General features: G+C 36.4%; 2 protein-coding genes across 16 annotated transcripts in view; one reads left to right on the top strand and one right to left on the bottom strand.

The window, feature by feature from the left end:
* The window catches only part of LOC143248654 (protein KRI1 homolog), a 41,715-nt gene extending 34,669 nt beyond the window's left edge, over nt 1–7,046 (top strand). For 3 of the 4 annotated variants that reach the window (XM_076497184.1, XM_076497182.1, XM_076497185.1), the window contains exons 11-17: nt 846–924; nt 1,470–1,552; nt 3,594–3,717; nt 3,851–3,981; nt 4,942–5,006; nt 5,911–6,009; nt 6,627–7,046. In XM_076497184.1, the coding sequence (XP_076353299.1) occupies nt 846–924; nt 1,470–1,552; nt 3,594–3,717; nt 3,851–3,981; nt 4,942–5,006; nt 5,911–6,009; nt 6,627–6,909 (864 nt within the window). In that variant the 3' untranslated portion in view covers nt 6,910–7,046. The remainder of the gene's footprint in view (nt 1–845; nt 925–1,469; nt 1,553–3,593; nt 3,718–3,850; nt 3,982–4,941; nt 5,007–5,910; nt 6,010–6,626) is intronic. The other variant, XM_076497183.1, reaches the window with a different exon arrangement.
* An 8,761-nt stretch (nt 7,047–15,807) lies between these two features.
* The window catches only part of LOC143248655 (polypyrimidine tract-binding protein 1-like), a 119,747-nt gene continuing 113,836 nt past the window's right edge, over nt 15,808–21,718 (bottom strand). For all 12 annotated transcript variants that reach the window (XM_076497188.1, XM_076497187.1, XM_076497191.1 and 9 more), the window contains 2 exons: nt 18,030–18,093; nt 15,808–17,499 (listed from right to left, as the gene is read on the bottom strand). In XM_076497188.1, the coding sequence (XP_076353303.1) occupies nt 17,431–17,499; nt 18,030–18,093 (133 nt within the window). In that variant the 3' untranslated portion in view covers nt 15,808–17,430. The remainder of the gene's footprint in view (nt 17,500–18,029; nt 18,094–21,718) is intronic.

The raw sequence follows: 21,718 nt of genomic DNA, 5'->3' as shown, positions 1-21,718 counted from the left end.
GTCATGGTGGTGGATAAAGAAAGGAAAGAGCTAAAACAGCGCATAGTAACTATGGGTTATGGTGGTGGATAAAGAAAGGAAGAGCTGAAACACAGTAGTAACTATAGGGTGGTGGTGGATAAAGAAAGGAAGAGCTAAAACACAGTAGTAACTATGGAGTCATGGTGGTGGATAAAGAAAGGAAGAGCTGAAACACAGTAGTAACTATGGGTCATGGTGGTGGATAAAGAAAGGAAGAGCTGAAACACAGTAGTAACTGTAGGTCATGGTGGTGGATAAAGAAAGGAAGAGCTGAAGCACATAGTAACTGTAGGTTATGGTGGTGGATAAAGAAAGGAAGAGCTGAAACGCGCATAGTAACTGTAGGTTATGGTGGTGGATAAAGAAAGGAAGAGCTGAAACACTTGTAGTAACTGTAGGTCATGGTGGTGGATAAAGAAAGGAAGAGCTGAAACACAGTAGTAACTGTAGGTCATGGTGGTGGATAAAGAAAGGAAGAGCTGAAACACAGTAGTAACTGTAGGTCATGGTGGTGGATAAAGAAAGGAAGAGCTGAAACACAGTAGTAACTGTAGGTCATGGTGGTGGATAAAGAAAGGAAGAGCTGAAGCACACATAGTAACTGTAGGTTATGGTGGTGGATAAAGAAAGGAAGAGCTGAAACGCGCATAGTAACTGTAAGTTCTGGTGATGGATAAAGGAAAAAGAAAGGTTCAGATATAGTCTAGTAACTGTTGTATGGCCAGCGATGTGTATTCTCATGATTCTTTAATAAAACATGTGATGTACTTTCTTGAATAAATCTAATTATTTATGCTGTTCTAATAATATTTTATGTATTGTAGAATTTATTTAGCGATGATTACTATGCTGTAGAGGAAGGTGATCAAAAACCAGAATTTCCTCCAGATGAAGAGATAGATGGTATGTAGTTTTAACATGATATGTTTATACTTTGTATTCAGTTTGTTTATGGAGGGTGTAGTTTTAACATGGCATGTTTATACTTTGTATTCAGTTTGTTTATGGAGGGTGTAGTTTTAACATGGCATGTTTATACTTTGTATTCAGTTTGTTTATGTAGGGTGTAGTTTTAACATGGTATGTTTATACTTTGTATTCAGTTTGTTTATGTAGGGTGTAGTTTTAACATGGTATGTTTATACTTTGTATTCAGTTTGTTTATGTAGGGTGTAGTTTTAACATGGTATGTTTATACTTTGTATTCAGTTTGTTTATGGAGGGTGTAGTTTTAACATGGTATGCTTATACGTTATATTCAGTTTGTTTATGGAGAGTGTAGTTTTAACATGGTAAGTTTATACTTTGTATTCAGTTTGTTTATGGAGAGTGTAGTTTTAACATGGTATGTTTATACTTTATATTCAGTTTGTTTATGGAGGGTGTAGTTTTAACATGGCATGTTTATACTTTGTATTCTGTTGTTTAACACTACCCTTTTATTTTAGAAGAAAACTGGGATGACTGGCAGGGATATGATGATCAGTGGAATGATGAAGATGGGCCACATTGTGAAGATGTAGATTTTAATGTATGGATCTTTTAATCTTGTTTTGTTGTAATTATGGTACTTTATATGAATTGTTAAGATTCAAATTTTGTCATTTAATCTTTCAACCTCATGAGAAATCCTTCCAGCTACCAGATGTGTGTGTAGCATACATCAGGTTTTTATTGCTATCGTGTTTTGGATTTAGGTTGAATGTTTTTTTAGTTTAAAAGTTAATTTTTACATTTGTTTCACCACAGGCAAATAAGGGTTAACTTTTGTAAACTAGAATTACACAGTATCAAACAGAAAGTTATGAGTGATGGTTTATTTAACCTATTGACTGTCATGTATTTCAGCTGCTACAATCCAACTCTAATGCTTCTTTATTTTTGTAACTTTTTTCGTAACGCTGTTTTGGATCGAAAGTGAAACAATTTGTAAGTAGGTCAAATGCATGTATAGTGCTGACATCTAGCGTTGAAGTTAGGTATTATTGAGAACGAATTAACTTGTCCGTGGCACTGTGTTACCGATCGGCTTAGATGAGTTATCTTGTTTACAGCACTGAACCTAGAAATACATTTTTAAGTATCTTGAAAAACGTTTTGGAACAAAATGTAAAAGATGTGTCATGATTTGACATTTGGAAGTTTTTTGTATTATGGTGAACAAAAGGCAAAACATTAAGTAAGTGATATATATTCAGATTCATTTTTCCATCATGACACTTCAAACTCTTTTCAAGTCCTTATCAAAAGGTGGGGAACTCTAAGAATAAAATAAAAAATCTTATTACAGATTTCTCTCTGTGTAACTTATTTCATAAAAAAAGTAACTTCATGTTTAGTAACATAAATTTTTGTGTTAGATGTGGGTGGGCTGAGAAATGTTGAACCTTTAAAACTTAGATATGCATTATACAGTCAGCATGTCTGATGCTTGTTGTTAAGTTTGAATAGTGTTACCTTGACTTGCTTTTTATAAGTGAACTATAGAAAAAACTAGTTGTATCCTAAAATGTTGTTAAACCTTTTTTTAAAACTGTTAATTATTTTTCTGTCGTGTTTTATAAAGTTTGTTTTAATTATTATTAGTGTATGATTAATACTTGTTTTGATGTTAATAGATGGGAGGCTCAAGAGTTTTGAGTTCTTTGTGCAAAAATAACACCAGTAAAATTATTCAGATATTTGTATAGATGAGGACTTGATGTGTTTTTTCTATATTAGATCGGTATTGTTATTCCAGTATTTTTGAGCTTTGTTACTCAGTGTTATAAAGATTTAGGTTAAATATTTTGTCTGTTTATTTCCCATTTAAAGAACCATGAATATTTTAGACCAGTCTTCATTTGTGTTGCATCATGTAGGAAAATATATATATATTTAAATATATATAAACAGTTTACTTTTCTAAGTATAAGTAAATATTATTTTGTTGTGAATGTTTTGGGGTAGGGATAGCTAGAAATATGCACAGGTGTTAAAACTCATAACCCATTCTTAAGTTTATAAACCCATCTGTAAGACAGATTTAGTTATACCAGTTTAATTGTTATTTAAAAAAAAATTATTAATGGACAGAAGTGATTTTCCATGTGATTATTTGAGCTGTCAGTGCTGTTTGTCTTCTCTGAAAAAACTTAAAAAACAATACTGGTGATCAAAATGTAAATGTGTACAATACTTTGTTACTTTTAGGGTAAATATTTTGTAGATAGTGTGTGTGTACACATATATAAATAAATGTCTTCAGTATGCACCATTTCAGGTTTAAATTTCAAAACTTTCCTGGGAGGCTTCACCATACCTGTACCAGGATAAAGAGCCATCCCACCCCATAACTACAACTAATTAAACCTGTGACATGCCTTTTTTTTAAATACAGTTGTTAGCTAGAATTTAATTTGGGACAATTTTCTTACCTGTTTGTAATCAAACCCCAGATCCACCTGTTGAAATTGGAAATCCTGGGGCTTCATCATTATTTCAATGAAAGTATTTATCTTAGGTAGTGCAATGCAATTTTGTTTGTTGTAACTTTAACACCTTATGAGGGTTACAAGTATAGATTGTTGTAGATGGATGTTGAGTACGAACCTCAGAAAGCTCTGCAAGAAGAACTTGTAGGACAGAGTAAAAAGAAGAAGAGATGGTCAGCGTTCCAAACAGCTCTGAGAAGAAAGAAGCCTATTTTCAATCCAAGTATGTGTTACATTTTTTTTTTTCATGTCTCATCTCATCGCTTAGTCATGTTTACAAAGTAATTTCAATTCTTTTTTAAATCATTCACCATTTCATCTACATTTCTCTTGTTTTTTGCATCTGTCTTCTACAGCTGAGAAGACTCTTGAAGAATACTTTGATGAATATTATAAGCTAGACTTTGAAGACATCATAGGAGACATGCCAGTTCGTTTCCGATACCGCCAAGTTGTAGCAAATGACTTTGGTCTTTCGACGGAGGAGGTAGGTTGATGTCAGTTCTGTGACATGAGGAATGATAGTTGGTAATGTTTGTATACTCTGTTTGTTTTTGTACCAATTTCTAAGCACATACTAATTACAAGTTTGCTTTAAAACAATGCTGTGCACCAGATATGTTGATATTCTGCATATATGAAACATTATAATAACTTACAAATGACACTTTTAGTTCTTTAAGTTACAGTAACTTTTACTGATGCAAAATCAGTGTAAGAGATACATTAGAACAATGCATTTTTTATGACATTTCTAGTACGTAGCTATGAAGGAAACTAATATCTAATAGAAATGTAACTGATTGAACTTGTGAATCAATTATAACTAGATGAATGTGTAGGGTCCAGGAGTATGTATAGTGCTTATCATGCTGGACTGTGGAGCTAAGAGTTCATAGTTTCCAATCCATTCCTATAAAACTGCTCTGTCGATATGGGCTGATGTCAGGGTTGGTTAGAATAGTCCAAGAATTTGAGTTAGGTGGTTTTTAAATAGTTCCCTTCCTTCTAATTTAGCAGTTAAAAATTAGGAATGGCTAGTGAAATAGGCCTTGTAAAGGAGGGTTAAAAATGTTATGGCAAAAATGAGTAGCAGCATCACTGACATTCTTTATATATGATTGTTCTTCAATGGGTGTTTTCAGTTATTAATTATGACAGTTGTAAAGAACAAAAAAACACCCATTCTAAAACTATTCAGCAAATACTTAGTGGGAAAGTATGTTTGTTTTATAAAAAAAAAATCTCTATTTCAAAGCATTAAGTAAGCAATGTCCTAGTCATTTCCTTTACTATGATGGAAAATACAGTTTTAATTGAATGTTTCCTTACCACTATTATTTTGGTTTGTGGTTTACAGCCAGTAAGTACAATATATTTAAGAGTGAGTTTTATTTCCATGTATATTGTTTCAACTGTAATTGTAAAATTAATTTTTTATAATTAGATTCTTCTGGCTCAAGACAAGGAATTGAACAAATGGTGTTCACTTAAGAAAGCTGTCCAGAATAGGTGAGATTCAACTTGGATTTAGACAGTGAAAAGGACACACGAATGTGACGTGAGGGAAATTAAGGGTTGACAATGTTTCTGACAGAATTAGGCTAATGGCTACAAATAATACTGTTACCTTACAATTTGTCTTTTCTCAGTGCACTATGAGTGTTTAGTGAAGTCACTATACAAGGTTAAGCTTGGAATACCTGGACCATCATTCTTTTTATGTTAAAAATTAAAATTGTTAGTTCTAAATCATTCTAATAAACAGAGAAATCTGATATGCTTTGTTGGTGAAAGAATCCAGTTACAGAAGTACTGTGTTATTCCCCAGTAATCAGCTTCTATCATGAGACTTGAGCAGACACTCAGTTTTAGTGAATATAGATCATTTTGCTCTATTCATAATAATTTTGTGAACAGTTGAAGAAGTTTCTTTCAAAACATTAGCCCCAGGGGGGGGATTATTTTACACCCAATGGGGAGGGGGATGATTTTTTCAACCACTTATGTGAACTGTTCAATCTGTAAATTGGTAATCTCTGATTACGTGAACCTGAAAGCTGTAAACATGCAGTCACAGAGTAATCTTGTTGCCACGATACTTGCATGTATACTTAGGCCTACTGACTGATACTTACGAACTATTGCTTAGATCGAAAAGCTTAGAAGCACGCCTATATTAAAGATGCACATTTCGGCTACTGAAAAATCCTACATCTAAGCCTAATTATGTAATTTGATTGGTAAGAACACGAGAATCACAAGAACAAACACACAATTTGTAGGCCTGTGATGCAATAAAACAATTCAAGAGACCAAACTGTAGGGGGGATTAGCACAATTTTTGACAGAGAATAATAGGTGAACAGGTTTTGACTAGAATACAGTTTCAGACTATTTTCTTTTTCTGAAACAGACCAGAAGAGGAGGAAAAGTATGACGTTCAGGCCTTTCAGAAAAAATCTGAAAATTTCGGTCTGAAGCAGAAGATCCTTGCCAGTGTTTACTCAGAAGAGTAAGTAATGTATTCTTTGATCAAATGTCTTGTGTACCAGGTTTAGTAAATAATAAAACAAGTACATTCCCTGCAGAATCAGACCTTTTCATGTTTAGGTTAGAAATCCTATGGACTTTACTGCTATTAACTATCAAGACAGGCCTATCTCTGGTCATGGGTTCTCTCAATTTGTAAACCAACGTTTGGAATTTTAGTATTAGATGTTTGTGGTATCTAAATCTCTATTTTGTTACGAAAAGTATCATATATTTTTTTCTATTTACTGATACTATACTATATTTAATGAAAGTGCACAGTGGCTGCTCCATAGTTCTATTTGTGACATGTGAATAACTAACTGGAAGTTAACTGTCACTCGAGTTGTTTTCTCAACATCTGCAGTGTAATATAAGATGTTAGTAAGCTTAAAAAACTGTGATAAATTCTGTGGTACTTATTTATTTCCCATCGTCCACATGCAAAATCAATAACTTCGGAGATAATTATAAAACTTTTGTTTGGGTGTAGTTCAGATAATTTGAAGATCAGTTTATTTACAGCTGTTTTATGTAAATACTAAAAGACATCAAACACTCTCTTTTTTTCTTTGTACAAGTTTCCATTTGCTCTTACAGAGCCGAAGGAGAGCCTGCTCCTAAAAAGAAAAGACACAAGAAAAGGAAGTTAAATAACAAGTCCCCTCCTGAAGATTGTCGTGTTGGACCAGCTGCAGGAAACTCGACTGTGTCTCATCTTCAGCATAAAAAAACGTGTGAGCAAGGGAATGGAGTTCCAGGTGGCGTTGGTAAGAAAGAACAGTTTTCTTCTACTGCAGGTAAAAGCAATAAAAGGAGAACAGGAGATTTTCATAAGTCGGCCTCCAGTGTTGACACACTTCAATTATCAGATGGCGTTTAAAGGCATATGGGCTCAACCCTAAGAAATACCATGCCAAATTCAAATATAGAACCAAACACAATACAGGTGTGCACAAGGGGATGTAAATATGTGTTCCATGTTGTTTATTAAAGAAATATTATATACAATTCTTTCTATTAAAACCCAGTGCTGCGAAGGAAAGCTTATTTTCACTTACGTTTTGTTTTCCTGCCACATTTTTTCTCTACACAATAATTCATTTATTTCATTATCATGAAATAATATTTACCAAAAAATGTAGTAACGTCAGTAACTGCACTACAATTCAAGCAGGGTGGAGGAAAATAAGACAAGGTTTTATCATAGTGATTGGAAAAAACTGAGAAATTAACAGAAAACAATATATTTAATTTAAGCTATGATGTTCAGCTTATGTGAACCAGAGATGCCAACTATTTCAAATGACTGAGTCCGTACAGATATCGTACAACCACTGGATACAGTTTTCAGTCATCCATGTCTGAGGATCCATCTGTGACTAAACTGTAAACACTGTTAGTAAGTATGCTTGAAATCATTTTGTCATCTTCACAACCCAACATTAGTACAATGGCTGTAGTTTTGGTTCTAGCACAGCCATATGTTTTTGCTATATCAGTCTGGGAACATTTTTCTGAATAGATGTTCTGCAGGATCGGCTACAGCTAGGGGTAAATTGTGAGCAATAACGAATTACATGAACATCACTTCTGCATTTATGGTTTCATATTCTGAATTCTTACTCATAAATGTCGTTGTCTTTGCCTCATCCTTATGTTAGCGAGATACGGATTTTGTATGTCTGGAACAATTGTTTATCCTGCCATGCACCACAGAAAAATCGATGTGACAAACTGTACAAAATGCATGACTGGATATTTTGCACTATACTCTTTCCTAAATTTTTGAATTTGCCAGAAATAAGACGATCGCATTGGTGTTTCCATGCCACTTAGATGTGTTTGTGTGTTTTTATTATAGCAAAGCCCCATCAGGCTATCTGCTGTGGCCACCGAGGGGAATCAAACCCCTGATTTGAGTGTTGTAAATCTGTAGACTTACTGCTGTACTAGCGAGGGGCATGCTACTTAGAAAACAAGAAATACCCATATGGAGAAGCACCACATTCAAACTATTGGTAGACGTCTGGAGATACAAATTTTTTATTATTGCAAGTAGTCATTTGTCTTTAATTTATTATCAAAATTTATTTGTATCTCACTAGAAATTTTCTTTTCACCCCTTTCAAGCCCTGGGGGAACAATTTGTCACTTTATTGTGCAGGCCTATATCATAATTTGGGAGTTGTAATGATTACCCTCAAATTGTAATGGTTGGAATCTCTGGTGAACATTACTTGAACTTATGTTCCAACTACATGAAGCGAGTAGGAGTGTGTCATGTATTTGCAGTAAGATACATTAAGCCTGTACCACCATGAAGAGAGAAAACGTTTTTACACATTTCTCAGGAAGTTTTAATATCAATTCAACACATACAGAGTAACATTTGGAAAGCAAACATGGTTGACATTAATCAACATATACAAAGCTAATTCGTAAGAGAAAGAAAATGACAGTTCAAAATTCATGACTGTTTTTTATTAGTGCTCTACAAGTCAAGAGGGAACGTTGAATGAAGCATATGTTATCTCTCACAGGTACTTTAAGTTGTTTTTTTAGAATACTCTATTAGCCCCACCCCAAAAGAAAAAAAATATTTAAAGTCTCCTTTCCTGAAACTTTATATCAGGGAGAGCTGTCTGTATAACTAGATTTTATGCACCTGACAAGCCTTCAATAACTTCCCCTCATACAGGTTAACATGTAGTGTGCTGGCCTATGGTGTAATTATCTGTCGACTCTAGCCTTTCTCCTATAGAAGGATGACAGTTCCCAACAAGGTGTAATTATCTGTCGACTCTAGCCTTTCTCCTATAGAAGGATGACAGTTCCCAACTAGGTGTAATTATCTGTCGACTCTAGCCTTTCTCCTATAGAAGGATGACAGTTCCCAACAAGGTGTAATTATCTGTCGACTCTAGCCTTTCTCCTATAGAAGGATGACAGTTCCCAACAAGGTGTAATTATCTGTCGACTCTAGCCTTTCTCCTATAGAAGGATGACAGTTCCCAACTAGGTGTAATTATCTGTTGACTCTAGCCTTTCTCCTATAGAAGGATGACAGTTCCCAACAAGGTGTAATTATCTGTCGACTCTAGCCTTTCTCCTATAGAAGGATGACAGTTCCCAACTAGGTGTAATTATCTGTCGACTCTAGCCTTTCTCCTATAGAAGGATGACAGTTCCCAACAAGGTGTAATTATCTGTCGACTCTAGCCTTTCTCCTGTAGAAGGATGACAGTTCCCAACAAGGTGTAATTATCTGTCGACTCTAGCCTTTCTCCTGTAGAAGGATGACAGTTCCCAACAAGGTGTAATTATCTGTCGACTCTAGCCTTTCTCCTATAGAAGGATGACAGTTCCCAACAAGGTGTAATTATCTGTCGACTCTAGCCTTTCTCCTATAGAAGGATGACAGTTCCCAACAAGGTGTAATTATCTGTCGACTCTAGCCTTTCTCCTGTAGAAGGATGACAGTTCCCAACAAGGTGTAATTATCTGTCGACTCTAGCCTTTCTCCTGTAGAAGGATGACAGTTCCCAACAAGGTGTAATTATCTGTCGACTCTAGCCTTTCTCCTGTAGAAGGATGACAGTTCCCAACAAGGTGTAATTATCTGTCGACTCTAGCCTTTCTCCTGTAGAAGGATGACAGTTCCCAACAAGGTGTAATTATCTGTCGACTCTAGCCTTTCTCCTATAGAAGGATGACAGTTCCCAACAAGGTGTAATTATCTGTCGACTCTAGCCTTTCTCCTATAGAAGGATGACAGTTCCCAACAAGGTGTAATTATCTGTCGACTCTAGCCTTTCTCCTATAGAAGGATGACAGTTCCCAACAAGGTGTAATTATCTGTCGACTCTAGCCTTTCTCCTGTAGAAGGATGACAGTTCCCAACAAGGTGTAATTATCTGTCGACTCTAGCCTTTCTCCTATCGAAGGATGACAGTTCCCAACAAGGTGTAATTATCTGTCGACTCTAGCCTTTCTCCTATCGAAGGATGACAGTTCCCAACAAGGTGTAATTATCTGTCGACTCTAGCCTTTCTCCTATAGAAGGATGACAGTTCCCAACAAGGTGTAATTATCTGTCGACTCTAGCCTTTCTCCTATAGAAGGATGACAGTTCCCAACAAGGTGTAATTATCTGTCGACTCTAGCCTTTCTCCTATAGAAGGATGACAGTTCCCAACAAGGTGTAATTATCTGTCGACTCTAGCCTTTCTCCTATAGAAGGATGACAGTTCCCAACAAGGTGTAATTATCTGTCGACTCTAGCCTTTCTCCTATAGAAGGATGACAGTTCCCAACAAGGTGTAATTATCTGTCGACTCTAGCCTTTCTCCTATAGAAGGATGACAGTTCCCAACAAGGTGTAATTATCTGTCGACTCTAGCCTTTCTCCTATAGAAGGATGACAGTTCCCAACAAGGTGTAATTATCTGTCGACTCTAGCCTTTCTCCTATAGAAGGATGACAGTTCCCAACAAGGTGTAATTATCTGTCGACTCTAGCCTTTCTCCTATGACAGAAGGATGACAGTTCCCAACAAGGTGTAATTATCTGTCGACTCTAGCCTTTCTCCTATAGAAGGATGACAGTTCCCAACAAGGTGTAATTATCTGTCGACTCTAGCCTTTCTCCTATAGAAGGATGACAGTTCCCAACAAGGTGTAATTATCTGTCGACTCTAGCCTTTCTCCTATAGAAGGATGACAGTTCCCAACAAGGTGTAATTATCTGTCGACTCTAGCCTTTCTCCTATAGAAGGATGACAGTTCCCAACAAGGTGTAATTATCTGTCGACTCTAGCCTTTCTCCTATAGAAGGATGACAGTTCCCAACAAGGTGTAATTATCTGTCGACTCTAGCCTTTCTCCTATAGAAGGATGACAGTTCCCAACAAGGTGTAATTATCTGTCGACTCTAGCCTTTCTCCTATAGAAGGATGACAGTTCCCAACAAGGTGTAATTATCTGTCGACTCTAGCCTTTCTCCTGTAGAAGGATGACAGTTCCCAACAAGGTGTAATTATCTGTCGACTCTAGCCTTTCTCCTGTAGAAGGATGACAGTTCCCAACAAGGTGTAATTATCTGTCGACTCTAGCCTTTCTCCTGTAGAAGGATGACAGTTCCCAACAAGGTGTAATTATCTGTCGACTCTAGCCTTTCTCCTGTAGAAGGATGACAGTTCCCAACAAGGTGTAATTATCTGTCGACTCTAGCCTTTCTCCTGTAGAAGGATGACAGTTCCCAACAAGGTGTAATTATCTGTCGACTCTAGCCTTTCTCCTGTAGAAGGATGACAGTTCCCAACAAGGTGTAATTATCTGTCGACTCTAGCCTTTCTCCTGTAGAAGGATGACAGTTCCCAACAAGGTGTAATTATCTGTCGACTCTAGCCTTTCTCCTGTAGAAGGATGACAGTTCCCAACAAGGTGTAATTATCTGTCGACTCTAGCCTTTCTCCTGTAGAAGGATGACAGTTCCCAACAAGGTGTAATTATCTGTCGACTCTAGCCTTTCTCCTGTAGAAGGATGACAGTTCCCAACAAGGTGTAATTATCTGTCGACTCTAGCCTTTCTCCTATAGAAGGATGACAGTTCCCAACAAGGTGTAATTATCTGTCGACTCTAGCCTTTCTCCTGTAGAAGGATGACAGTTCCCAACAAGGTGTAATTATCTGTCGACTCTAGCCTTTCTCCTATAGAAGGATGACAGTTCCCAACAAGGTGTAATTATCTGTCGACTCTAGCCTTTCTCCTATAGAAGGATGACAGTTCCCAACAAGGTGTAATTATCTGTCGACTCTAGCCTTTCTCCTATAGAAGGATGACAGTTCCCAACAAGGTGTAATTATCTGTCGACTCTAGCCTTTCTCCTATAGAAGGATGACAGTTCCCAACAAGGTGTAATTATCTGTCGACTCTAGCCTTTCTCCTATAGAAGGATGACAGTTCCCAACAAGGTGTAATTATCTGTCGACTCTAGCCTTTCTCCTATAGAAGGATGACAGTTCCCAACAAGGTGTAATTATCTGTCGACTCTAGCCTTTCTCCTATAGAAGGATGACAGTTCCCAACAAGGTGTAATTATCTGTCGACTCTAGCCTTTCTCCTATAGAAGGATGACAGTTCCCAACAAGGTGTAATTATCTGTCGACTCTAGCCTTTCTCCTATAGAAGGATGACAGTTCCCAACAAGGTGTAATTATCTGTCGACTCTAGCCTTTCTCCTATAGAAGGATGACAGTTCCCAACAAGGTGTAATTATCTGTCGACTCTAGCCTTTCTCCTATAGAAGGATGACAGTTCCCAACAAGGTGTAATTATCTGTCGACTCTAGCCTTTCTCCTATAGAAGGATGACAGTTCCCAACAAGGTGTAATTATCTGTCGACTCTAGCCTTTCTCCTATAGAAGGATGACAGTTCCCAACAAGGTGTAATTATCTGTCGACTCTAGCCTTTCTCCTATCGAAGGATGACAGTTCCCAACAAGGTGTAATTATCTGTCGACTCTACCCTTTCTCCTGTAGAAGGATGACAGTTCCCAACAAGGTGTAATTATCTGTCGACTCTAGCCTTTCTCCTGTAGAAGGATGACAGTTCCCAACAAGGTGTAATTATCTGTCGACTCTAGCCTTTCTCCTGTAGAAGGATGACAGTTCCCAACAAGGTGTAATTATCTGTCGACTCTAGCCTTTCTCCTGTAGAAGGATGACAGTTCCCAACAAGGTGTAATTATCTGTCGACTCTAGCCTTTCTCCTGTAGAAGGATGACAGTTCCCAACAAGGTGTAATTATCTGTCGACTCTAGCCTTTCTCCTGTAGAAGGATGACAGTTCCCAACAAGGTGTAATTATCTGTCGACTCTAGCCTTTCTCCTGTAGAAGGATGACAGTTCCCAACAAGGTGTAATTATCTGTCGACTCTAGCCTTTCTCCTGTAGAAGGATGACAGTTCCCAACAAGGTGTAATTATCTGTCGACTCTAGCCTTTCTCCTGTAGAAGGATGACAGTTCCCAACAAGGTGTAATTATCTGTCGACTCTACCCTTTCTCCTGTAGAAGGATGACAGTTCCCAACAAGGTGTAATTATCTGTCGACTCTAGCCTTTCTCCTGTAGAAGGATGACAGTTCCCAACAAGGTGTAATTATCTGTCGACTCTAGCCTTTCTCCTATCGAAGGATGACAGTTCCCAACAAGGTGTAATTATCTGTCGACTCTACCCTTTCTCCTGTAGAAGGATGACAGTTCCCAACAAGGTGTAATTATCTGTCGACTCTAGCCTTTCTCCTGTAGAAGGATGACAGTTCCCAACAAGGTGTAATTATCTGTCGACTCTAGCCTTTCTCCTGTAGAAGGATGACAGTTCCCAACAAGGTGTAATTATCTGTCGACTCTAGCCTTTCTCCTGTAGAAGGATGACAGTTCCCAACAAGGTGTAATTATCTGTCGACTCTAGCCTTTCTCCTGTAGAAGGATGACAGTTCCCAACAAGGTGTAATTATCTGTCGACTCTAGCCTTTCTCCTATAGAAGGATGACAGTTCCCAACAAGGTGTAATTATCTGTCGACTCTAGCCTTTCTCCTATAGAAGGATGACAGTTCCCAACAAGGTGTAATTATCTGTCGACTCTAGCCTTTCTCCTGTAGAAGGATGACAGTTCCCAACAAGGTGTAATTATCTGTCGACTCTAGCCTTTCTCCTATCGAGAAGGATGACAGTTCCCAACAAGGTGTAATTATCTGTCGACTCTACCCTTTCTCCTGTAGAAGGATGACAGTTCCCAACAAGGTGTAATTATCTGTCGACTCTAGCCTTTCTCCTGTAGAAGGATGACAGTTCCCAACTAGCACTTGAAGAAAGGCTCATTATTCACAAGGAAAACTAAATGTTCCAGGAGTGAGGAGAAAGGAGAAGATGTTTTGCAGAAAGATTTTCAGATAAGGAACATTAACTTCAGAAATGCTACCAAACTTTCTGCATAACAAACAGCTAGAATTCCACACCCAATCAAGTTGGTGGTGAGGGCTGATAAAATAAACTAAGGAGATGAGCTCCAGGCTGGAAAGACCTTGGAGCACGTCATTTATTAGAAAGGTGGGGGGAGGCTGGATCTGGTATTGCATCTGAACAGAAAGGATTAGTTGTTGTCAAGTGCAAAGATAAATAATGTGCTACCTCTACTGCATTAGGTACAGATATGGAAACCCACACCTGTAAACGTGAGGGGAAGGGTGAGGTGTGGAATTGAAGGAGTTACTATGAACATGAGATGAGAAAAAAATATGGTGGATTCCTGTATGTACATATGTAGGCAGGTCACAAGTAACTGACAGGGACTTCTCGGGAGGGGAGGTACATCACAGAGGAATAAGGAACTCGAGAAATTTTCCAAAAGAGAGAAATCCATTCATGAGGAGACATAAGATCCTTGATATCAAAAGCTTCATGTCTCAAAATACAGGTATGTTGGAAGGGGTAAATACATGGCTGACATTCACTGAGTAGTGAAACGAAAAGGTTTCAAGAATGCAACCTTCACGTGAAACTTCATTGAGCTCAGTGAAAGGTATGGGACCAAAGCCAACTTGCAAGGAAAGGCTGAGAACCAAATGACGGACAAACCCAGAGCAGTAAAACTGGGTCGTACGTTGGTATTTACCAAAGAACAATGACTTGTTCTTAACATCCCATTTTTAAAGGAATAAGAAAGAAAGACGGGAATAAAACCCCACGACACAGTTGAATTGGCCCATTGTGTTCAAAATAAAGTTAAAAGTATAAGAACAGGAAAAAAACCTTATGTTTCCATTTATTACAGCCTATCAAGTATAGGCTGTAACAAAGGGGAGAGCTCAGAGAACTACTTTGGATAGCCACAAGAGAAGAAGGAACAGAAGGGTTCCATGAGCCCATACATGGTGAGGCTCTCTCTTGTAGCCCAAGATGAAAGCTAATCCATAAAGTAGAAGGAATATCGTCAGAGTTCCTCCATTTCCCAGTGTGGTACTAGACAATTCCTGTGGCAGAAACATTGGAAGATTAACTCACAAGTTAGCTGATCCACACAACTGACGTAAAGGGGTTTTGTTTGGTAGAGAATTAGTGCCCTGGATAAGATAACCATGTTGGATTAAAATAACAAACTGATGGGCCATGTCCAAAAAGTGTAAACTGGTTATTCAAGTTCTAACTGATAAGTTTAAATATTTACACCCTTTTATATAATAAAGAAATTACACTAAAAATGATAAAAGTTTTAAGTCGTAGACAAGCAGTGCTAAGGAAAGAATGAGCCATTGTTCATGAGCATTACAAAATACAGAGAATGTCTTGCCTCTTCTACTGATGGAAGACTACAGTGTAATGACTTTTCCATACACCACAGGCTGGCATGATACACTTTAGGACATGCAGGGGGGGTTGTAATAAAAAAAAAAAAAAAAAATCACACGGCAGGCCTTAGGTACCCAAATTATCTTCTATGCACCTAAAGACTCAGCAAAATGTTTAATATCTATATTATAAGAAGAACTGAAAGGTAAAAGGGCTTTCACCATTAAATGGTTGATGCTAATTAAAGCACCTGTGGTTTTGAAAGGCACAGAAATTTGAGGGATATATCTGTTACCCTCCCCATAACCCATCAATTTGTCATAAAACATTGTTGCAGTTTACATATACCAATTACTTTTGGTATTTTCTCCATGTAAGCTTTAACATTTAAAATAACTTTGTATTTCAGAAGAATTATTGTTTAAAAAAATTGGTTTTGATACGGTCAGTTTATTGCAAGGCACATTTCATGAACAAACTTGTCTTCAATAGCTCAGTAATGATAAAAATATTTGATACAAATTTATATGCAAGCAGGTGTCCTTTTCTTATCTGTCCACGACAGCCAACCATATTAGAGTTTAACAAACGAGTATATTTAATAGTTAAAAAACAACAGTTTCTTTCAGTTTTTCATATCATATCAATGAAAGGCAAATTTTGGAGAGATTTAATACCACTCAGATCCATGTAAATATTCATGATACTTGTATGATTTGTTGGAATAACTGTTGCAATATATACTGTAGTTCATAAAAAGGTACTTGTAATACACAAAGTATTTCCTCCTAAATTACACAGATATAATGATAAGACAGTAATGTAAGATATGTTTACAATCCAGTTAACAGAAAAACAGTTTGAAACTGGTATTATCCCAAATTACAATAATTAACTTGCATTTTTTAAACACTGTTTATGTTCAATGTTTAAAAATCTTTTGCCCAAAATCAAATGCTGTTAACTAACAACTAATAGTTTCCTTTTTACAATATAGCAAACGTTTCAAAATCTAAAATACGACCTTTTGAATATAAGAAACAAGCAGCTATTCTACAGTGGTGTAAATGTAATCACTTTGTTTTTTCCAACGAAAAAATAAACAAGTCGCATTACAAGGACAGCTTTCTTACTAAGCAATTAAGAATAAGACACAATAACTTTGTAACGAAAACAAAACCAATACCAAATTATTTCTTCCACATACAGCAAATCAACTGAGTGGATGAATATTCAAAAATAGATTTACAAACATGAAATTCTACACCCACCACATAGACTACACTACACTAGATAAGCTTGCAAAAATACAATATATATATATATGTATATTTTGTTAATGAAATGTCCCCTGAAGACTATGTGGTGGACATAACTGAATTAATACATAATAAAGAAATGACTGTGATACAAAGACAGCTTTCAAAAATGTAGTAACAAAACGAGAATCATTCAGTACAAATCTCTTGTAGTATGAACTTTTCAACAAGTAGATTTATTTAGTTTTCCTTTCTTAAATTAAATATCCTTACTTCATGGTCCAAAGGCTCTCTAGCTTTATTTGTAACCCTGTCAATAAGAATGCTTTCCAACCCTAATCTATCTTTGTTAATTTGTCTCTGTTTCAAACTTTCCAGGCCAAAACTGTCTAGGCTAATTTTTAACCCTGAAATATAAATTTTGGGTCATCATTATTTAGACAAGATTATAACTTTTGTATTGGCGATTCTCTTGCCTTAATGCTATTTTTAGTACATTATAAACCCGAATTTCTATTATTGTTTTGGTTCCACTTTTATACGAGGTAATAGTACACTCAGTCTTATTTATAAAACTCCATAATTTCTTTGCCAAACAATCAAACCTTCAATAAATGTTCTTGAAGGATTGGGCCAATTTCAGGTTATTCTGTTTTGCTTCAAAGTTTTCTTGTATCACAGTGATAATGGTAACAGTCTTCTAGCAAGGCAATTTGGACAACAGGCTAGTCAATAAATCAGATTTCTTTATTTATATATTTGTTTAATCTGCTCTGAAATTCTTGATTTCCAACTTAGATTGTTGATTTGGAAAAGGAAACTCTTAAGTGACTGGATTCACTAAGTTGGTAGTTGTGCATTTTCTGGAAAAATACAAAACAACAAAAAAATTTAAGTGGTACAATCTTAGTAAAACGTTTCCCAATATTAGAATAGAATACAATAAAAATAGTGCTTTTCTGGTTCCAAACTAAACTAAATAAAACCATTTTGTCATCTTCTTGTTGTCAGAAAAAGCAGAAGGTATGTTTACACAGATATTCCTTAGACATTTAAACATTAAAAAAGTCTGGAAATGTAACTGTGAGATAAGTTTTATATCCTAGAGATTAATGTAAGATTAAAAAAGAAAAAAACAACAGAGTACTGCACAGTAAAAATTTAGGATAAAGATTTTCAAATATTCATCACTATCTCAATTCTTTAGAGATTACAAAATTATCTAGAATCATTATAAACAAACTTACTAAGTACAAGTGAAAAATGTATTTAGAGCCAGTATATATCAAAAACCTTCAAGTTTTGAAAAACTAATAATTGTGTGTGCTGATTTATGAAGGTCAATATATAAAGCACATTTATTTGGAGTTTTAACAGAGTTAGAAAAACTTACAATCAGAGCAGCCACAGCTTCTTCTACAGATCCCATCTGGATAAGAGCCATCTTAGGATCTTTGCTGTTGGATTAAAATGAGAAGTGTGAAGTTTTTAATGAAAAATATTTGGAAACAAATGACAAGTTAGTTTTAATCCTGTACAAATGTTTTAATTAGATAGTTAGAGATACATGACTATTTCTATTTAAGTTGAATGTGAGAGTTATGAATTGGATAGTTTATGCAGTGAGAGTTTCAGTAGTTCTGAATTGGTTATTGTAATATTGTTACATCATGTTACTAGAACCTTCCAAGTTATCTTGTTGTGTTAATTGCATCATTACATCTAGTAGTGTGTAGAAAGTTCTAGACTTGTCAAGGTATAAATACATGTTGAAAGGTAGATTTAGACTGACTGATTGTATGGTGGTGTATAGATTGTATTGTAATAACAGTATAGAAGAAAAATTTGTCCTATTCAATGTGTTCCAAAGTAATTGAAACAGCCTGTGTGGACTTTTTCAAAAGGTAGAATTATTACTATAATCCCACACTGAACTAAGGGAGGGCTAATAAAAAAAAAGATGATCCCTTTAGAAAGCACCAAGAGAGAGATCAGGTGTGGAATTAAAAGCAAAAATGTCATAACTCAGGAGGAGACCACACCACATCTGTTTTAGGTATACACTTTGCTATTTTATGACAGTCTTGAACATAAATGACAGAAATATGAAGAAATTCTAGAACATTTATCGCCAATGAATGGGACTCCTACGTGTCCAGTGGATAGGATGCAACAGACCGTAGTGGTAATTCGATCTTAACCAACACCATGAACTATCTGGAAAGGGACATCAGATCAGTGGTAGGTAGAGAAACAGCTAGTTCTTTACCTAGACACAGGAACTGGTAGAGAAAACAAGCTTTCATACCAAAACCCATCACCACTTGCACACATTTCCAACCCACCTAACACCAGATACTCTGAGAACTGACATCAAGCAGATGGTAGGAAAATGGAAAGTCCTGGTAGGATGACATCTGTGGTCCAAAACCTGATAGGTTTTGCTGTAGGATGAGGATATCCAATCATGTGCAAGTAGGAAAACATGCACTGTGTCCAGCTACAACCAACACCAAGTCTGCCAAGAACTAACATCTGACTGATGACAGGAAGAGAGACTGCAAAGCTGGGTGCGTCTCCAGTCCAAAACCTAGCAGCAGTAGGCATTTTTCATCCAGTCCATGGTGGGAAGAAGGAAACCATCCAAAACATGCGAGAATTTACAGAGCCAGACCATTTCCAACCAGCACCAAACCAACCTGATGGTAGAGAGGAGAAGCATATCAACCTGAGGGTCAAACTGTAAATATATGTAGAACATAGCAGAGTGGTTCAACAAAAACCTGGTAGCACCTGGAATTAATTATCAGCTCCATGGTAGGAAGAGCTTCATGCCATGATAAAATTTGTCAGATGTATAGATAGTGCAACAGCCAAAACCAGGTGGGATTTGGACTTGTACATCAGGTCTACAGAAGGAAGCGCTATATACCAGCGACATTTGCAGAATGCCATTGTTTTACTCTCAACTGAGGATAGGCTTCCATGGTTCACCATCCCAGCAGCTAGAAAATGGTAAGTAGTAAGGACTCTCTCATATTCCATTAGAATCAAGGGGAGACAAAAAATGCCTTGGAGAGTCTGGAGGACTGAAACATCAGAGACAGTACAACAGGTGACTGCAAAGCCCTATTTTGAAAAGCAGAGATGCCGTGTTGACAGAGTCAATCAACCAAAACCAGGTGGCATCTGAAATTGTACATCAGATTAGATGTAGGAAGAGACTCAATGCCACGGAGCAGGGATGGAACCAAGTTTTATCTGCTTTACTCGTGTTAGTCCACGAGCGTACAGTCTGGGACAAACACACATAGAAAGCAAACTACTGCTACAGAGCTACTAGCATTCCTACAAAACACCCCATCTCTGTGGTGTGCATAACCTAAACCTACAATATAACTGTACAGTCATAGATAAAAAACAAACAAAACAAAGACGCACAACCAGCATCTGGAATTGCATATCAGGTCGGAAGTAGGAAGGGCTGTTATATAATTGATGACTAGTATGGCTGCAGGATGGCGAGTACAGATTTTTTGAAAAAAATGTGTACCTGGTCAGGCACCACTTGCCACAAAGTGGAATTCACAAATAAAGGAAAAAGCCTCTCACAAGTGAGAAACGTTTGAGTAAAAAAAGGGAAAACTAGAACCTGGCACAATACCAAAACTTGAATATAATGATAAACAGTGCAGAAAAACGAAGTCAGTAGTATGACTGAAAACACTGACAAATTCACAAGCAATAATTTGCATATCTAGATAGTACTACTTCCAATTGAGAAGTGATTAATGAGTGAAGATATGAAGAGGGTGATAGTTACAAGAGGAGTAGTGTTGTGCTCCTGTTGGAGAGCTGCTGCATGTAGATACACAGAAGCAAGAGGATGAAGGCTAGTGGTATGTGCTGAAATTGTGTGTTAATGTATGCAGTGCTAGTGGAGAAAAGCTATTCTGTGAAGGGGCACAAGTTATCGTATGGGAACCTTCTGTAAGTACACCTAAAATCCTACTTGTTTTTCCACCCACTACCAACACCATGTTGCTTGGATGGCTCCTAACCCTTAAATGGTGGCCATCATCAATTGATTTTGCTACTTACAACATTCCTGCTGTTTATAAAGGTTAAAGAGACTCATCAACTGGAACACAAAGATATTTTGCTTCCATAACAGTGTTAAAGTTATTCCTATCAAAGTTTACCATGATTAAAACTGATATCCTGTATGAATTACCTTGCATTTATTATAGTTAAAAGCCACCAGCCATTCATTTACCCAACCTATCAAATAATCTAAATCATTTTGTGAAGCATCAACATTCTCATCCAAGCCAGCAACATACAGAAACTAGTGTCATCAGCAAATGTAAATAATTTATGACTATTTCATACCCTCTTCCTGACAGTTTAAGATTTTAGTCTCATGAAAAGTTTAAACTGCTAGGAGAGTCACATTTTCCCATCGATTTCAATCCTATGGAAATTTTTTTCCACTGTTATTTTAGCAGAATATATATTCTGTTTATTTCATAATAATGTAATAACATTTATGTGTAGAAAATATATTATGTAATTTAGAATGTGTATTGAAACACTACTTTGACAGCCTTGTTTTTTTCTTTTCAAAGCTTTAGGTTTTACAATGTGTTAAAAGATATACAATACTAAAATTACATCTTGTTAGGACTCCTTAGAAATTACAGGCATTCCGGTCCATTTCTATAATAAATAGGCTATTACATTAAAATAAAGGTGTTCTTATGCTTAGTTTCTTGGCTAAACAACCAATTTTCATACTTAAGCCTCACTACACATAAAATAACAAGAATACTAGGACTATAGATTTCTTATACAGTTTCAGGGAATACCTTAATTTACCCTACATTACCAATCACAATAAAGGACTTATCTGTCAATCCAAAATTCAGTTTTTAATGTATTTTTTTTTTAAAGCACAGCATGTGATTTGAGTTGGTCAGGAAAACAAAATATAGGTTTTATAAATAAATTTGTACAAAAAAAAGGTTCCAAAATATAAGAATCAACAGGTTATAAGTTCATCACTTTACTTTTGGGGTTTGA

This window comes from Tachypleus tridentatus, chromosome 4 (genome assembly GCF_004210375.1).
Source record: "Tachypleus tridentatus isolate NWPU-2018 chromosome 4, ASM421037v1, whole genome shotgun sequence".
Lineage (NCBI taxonomy): Eukaryota > Metazoa > Arthropoda > Merostomata > Xiphosura > Limulidae > Tachypleus > Tachypleus tridentatus.
This window is presented reverse-complemented; position numbering and strand designations above follow the sequence as displayed.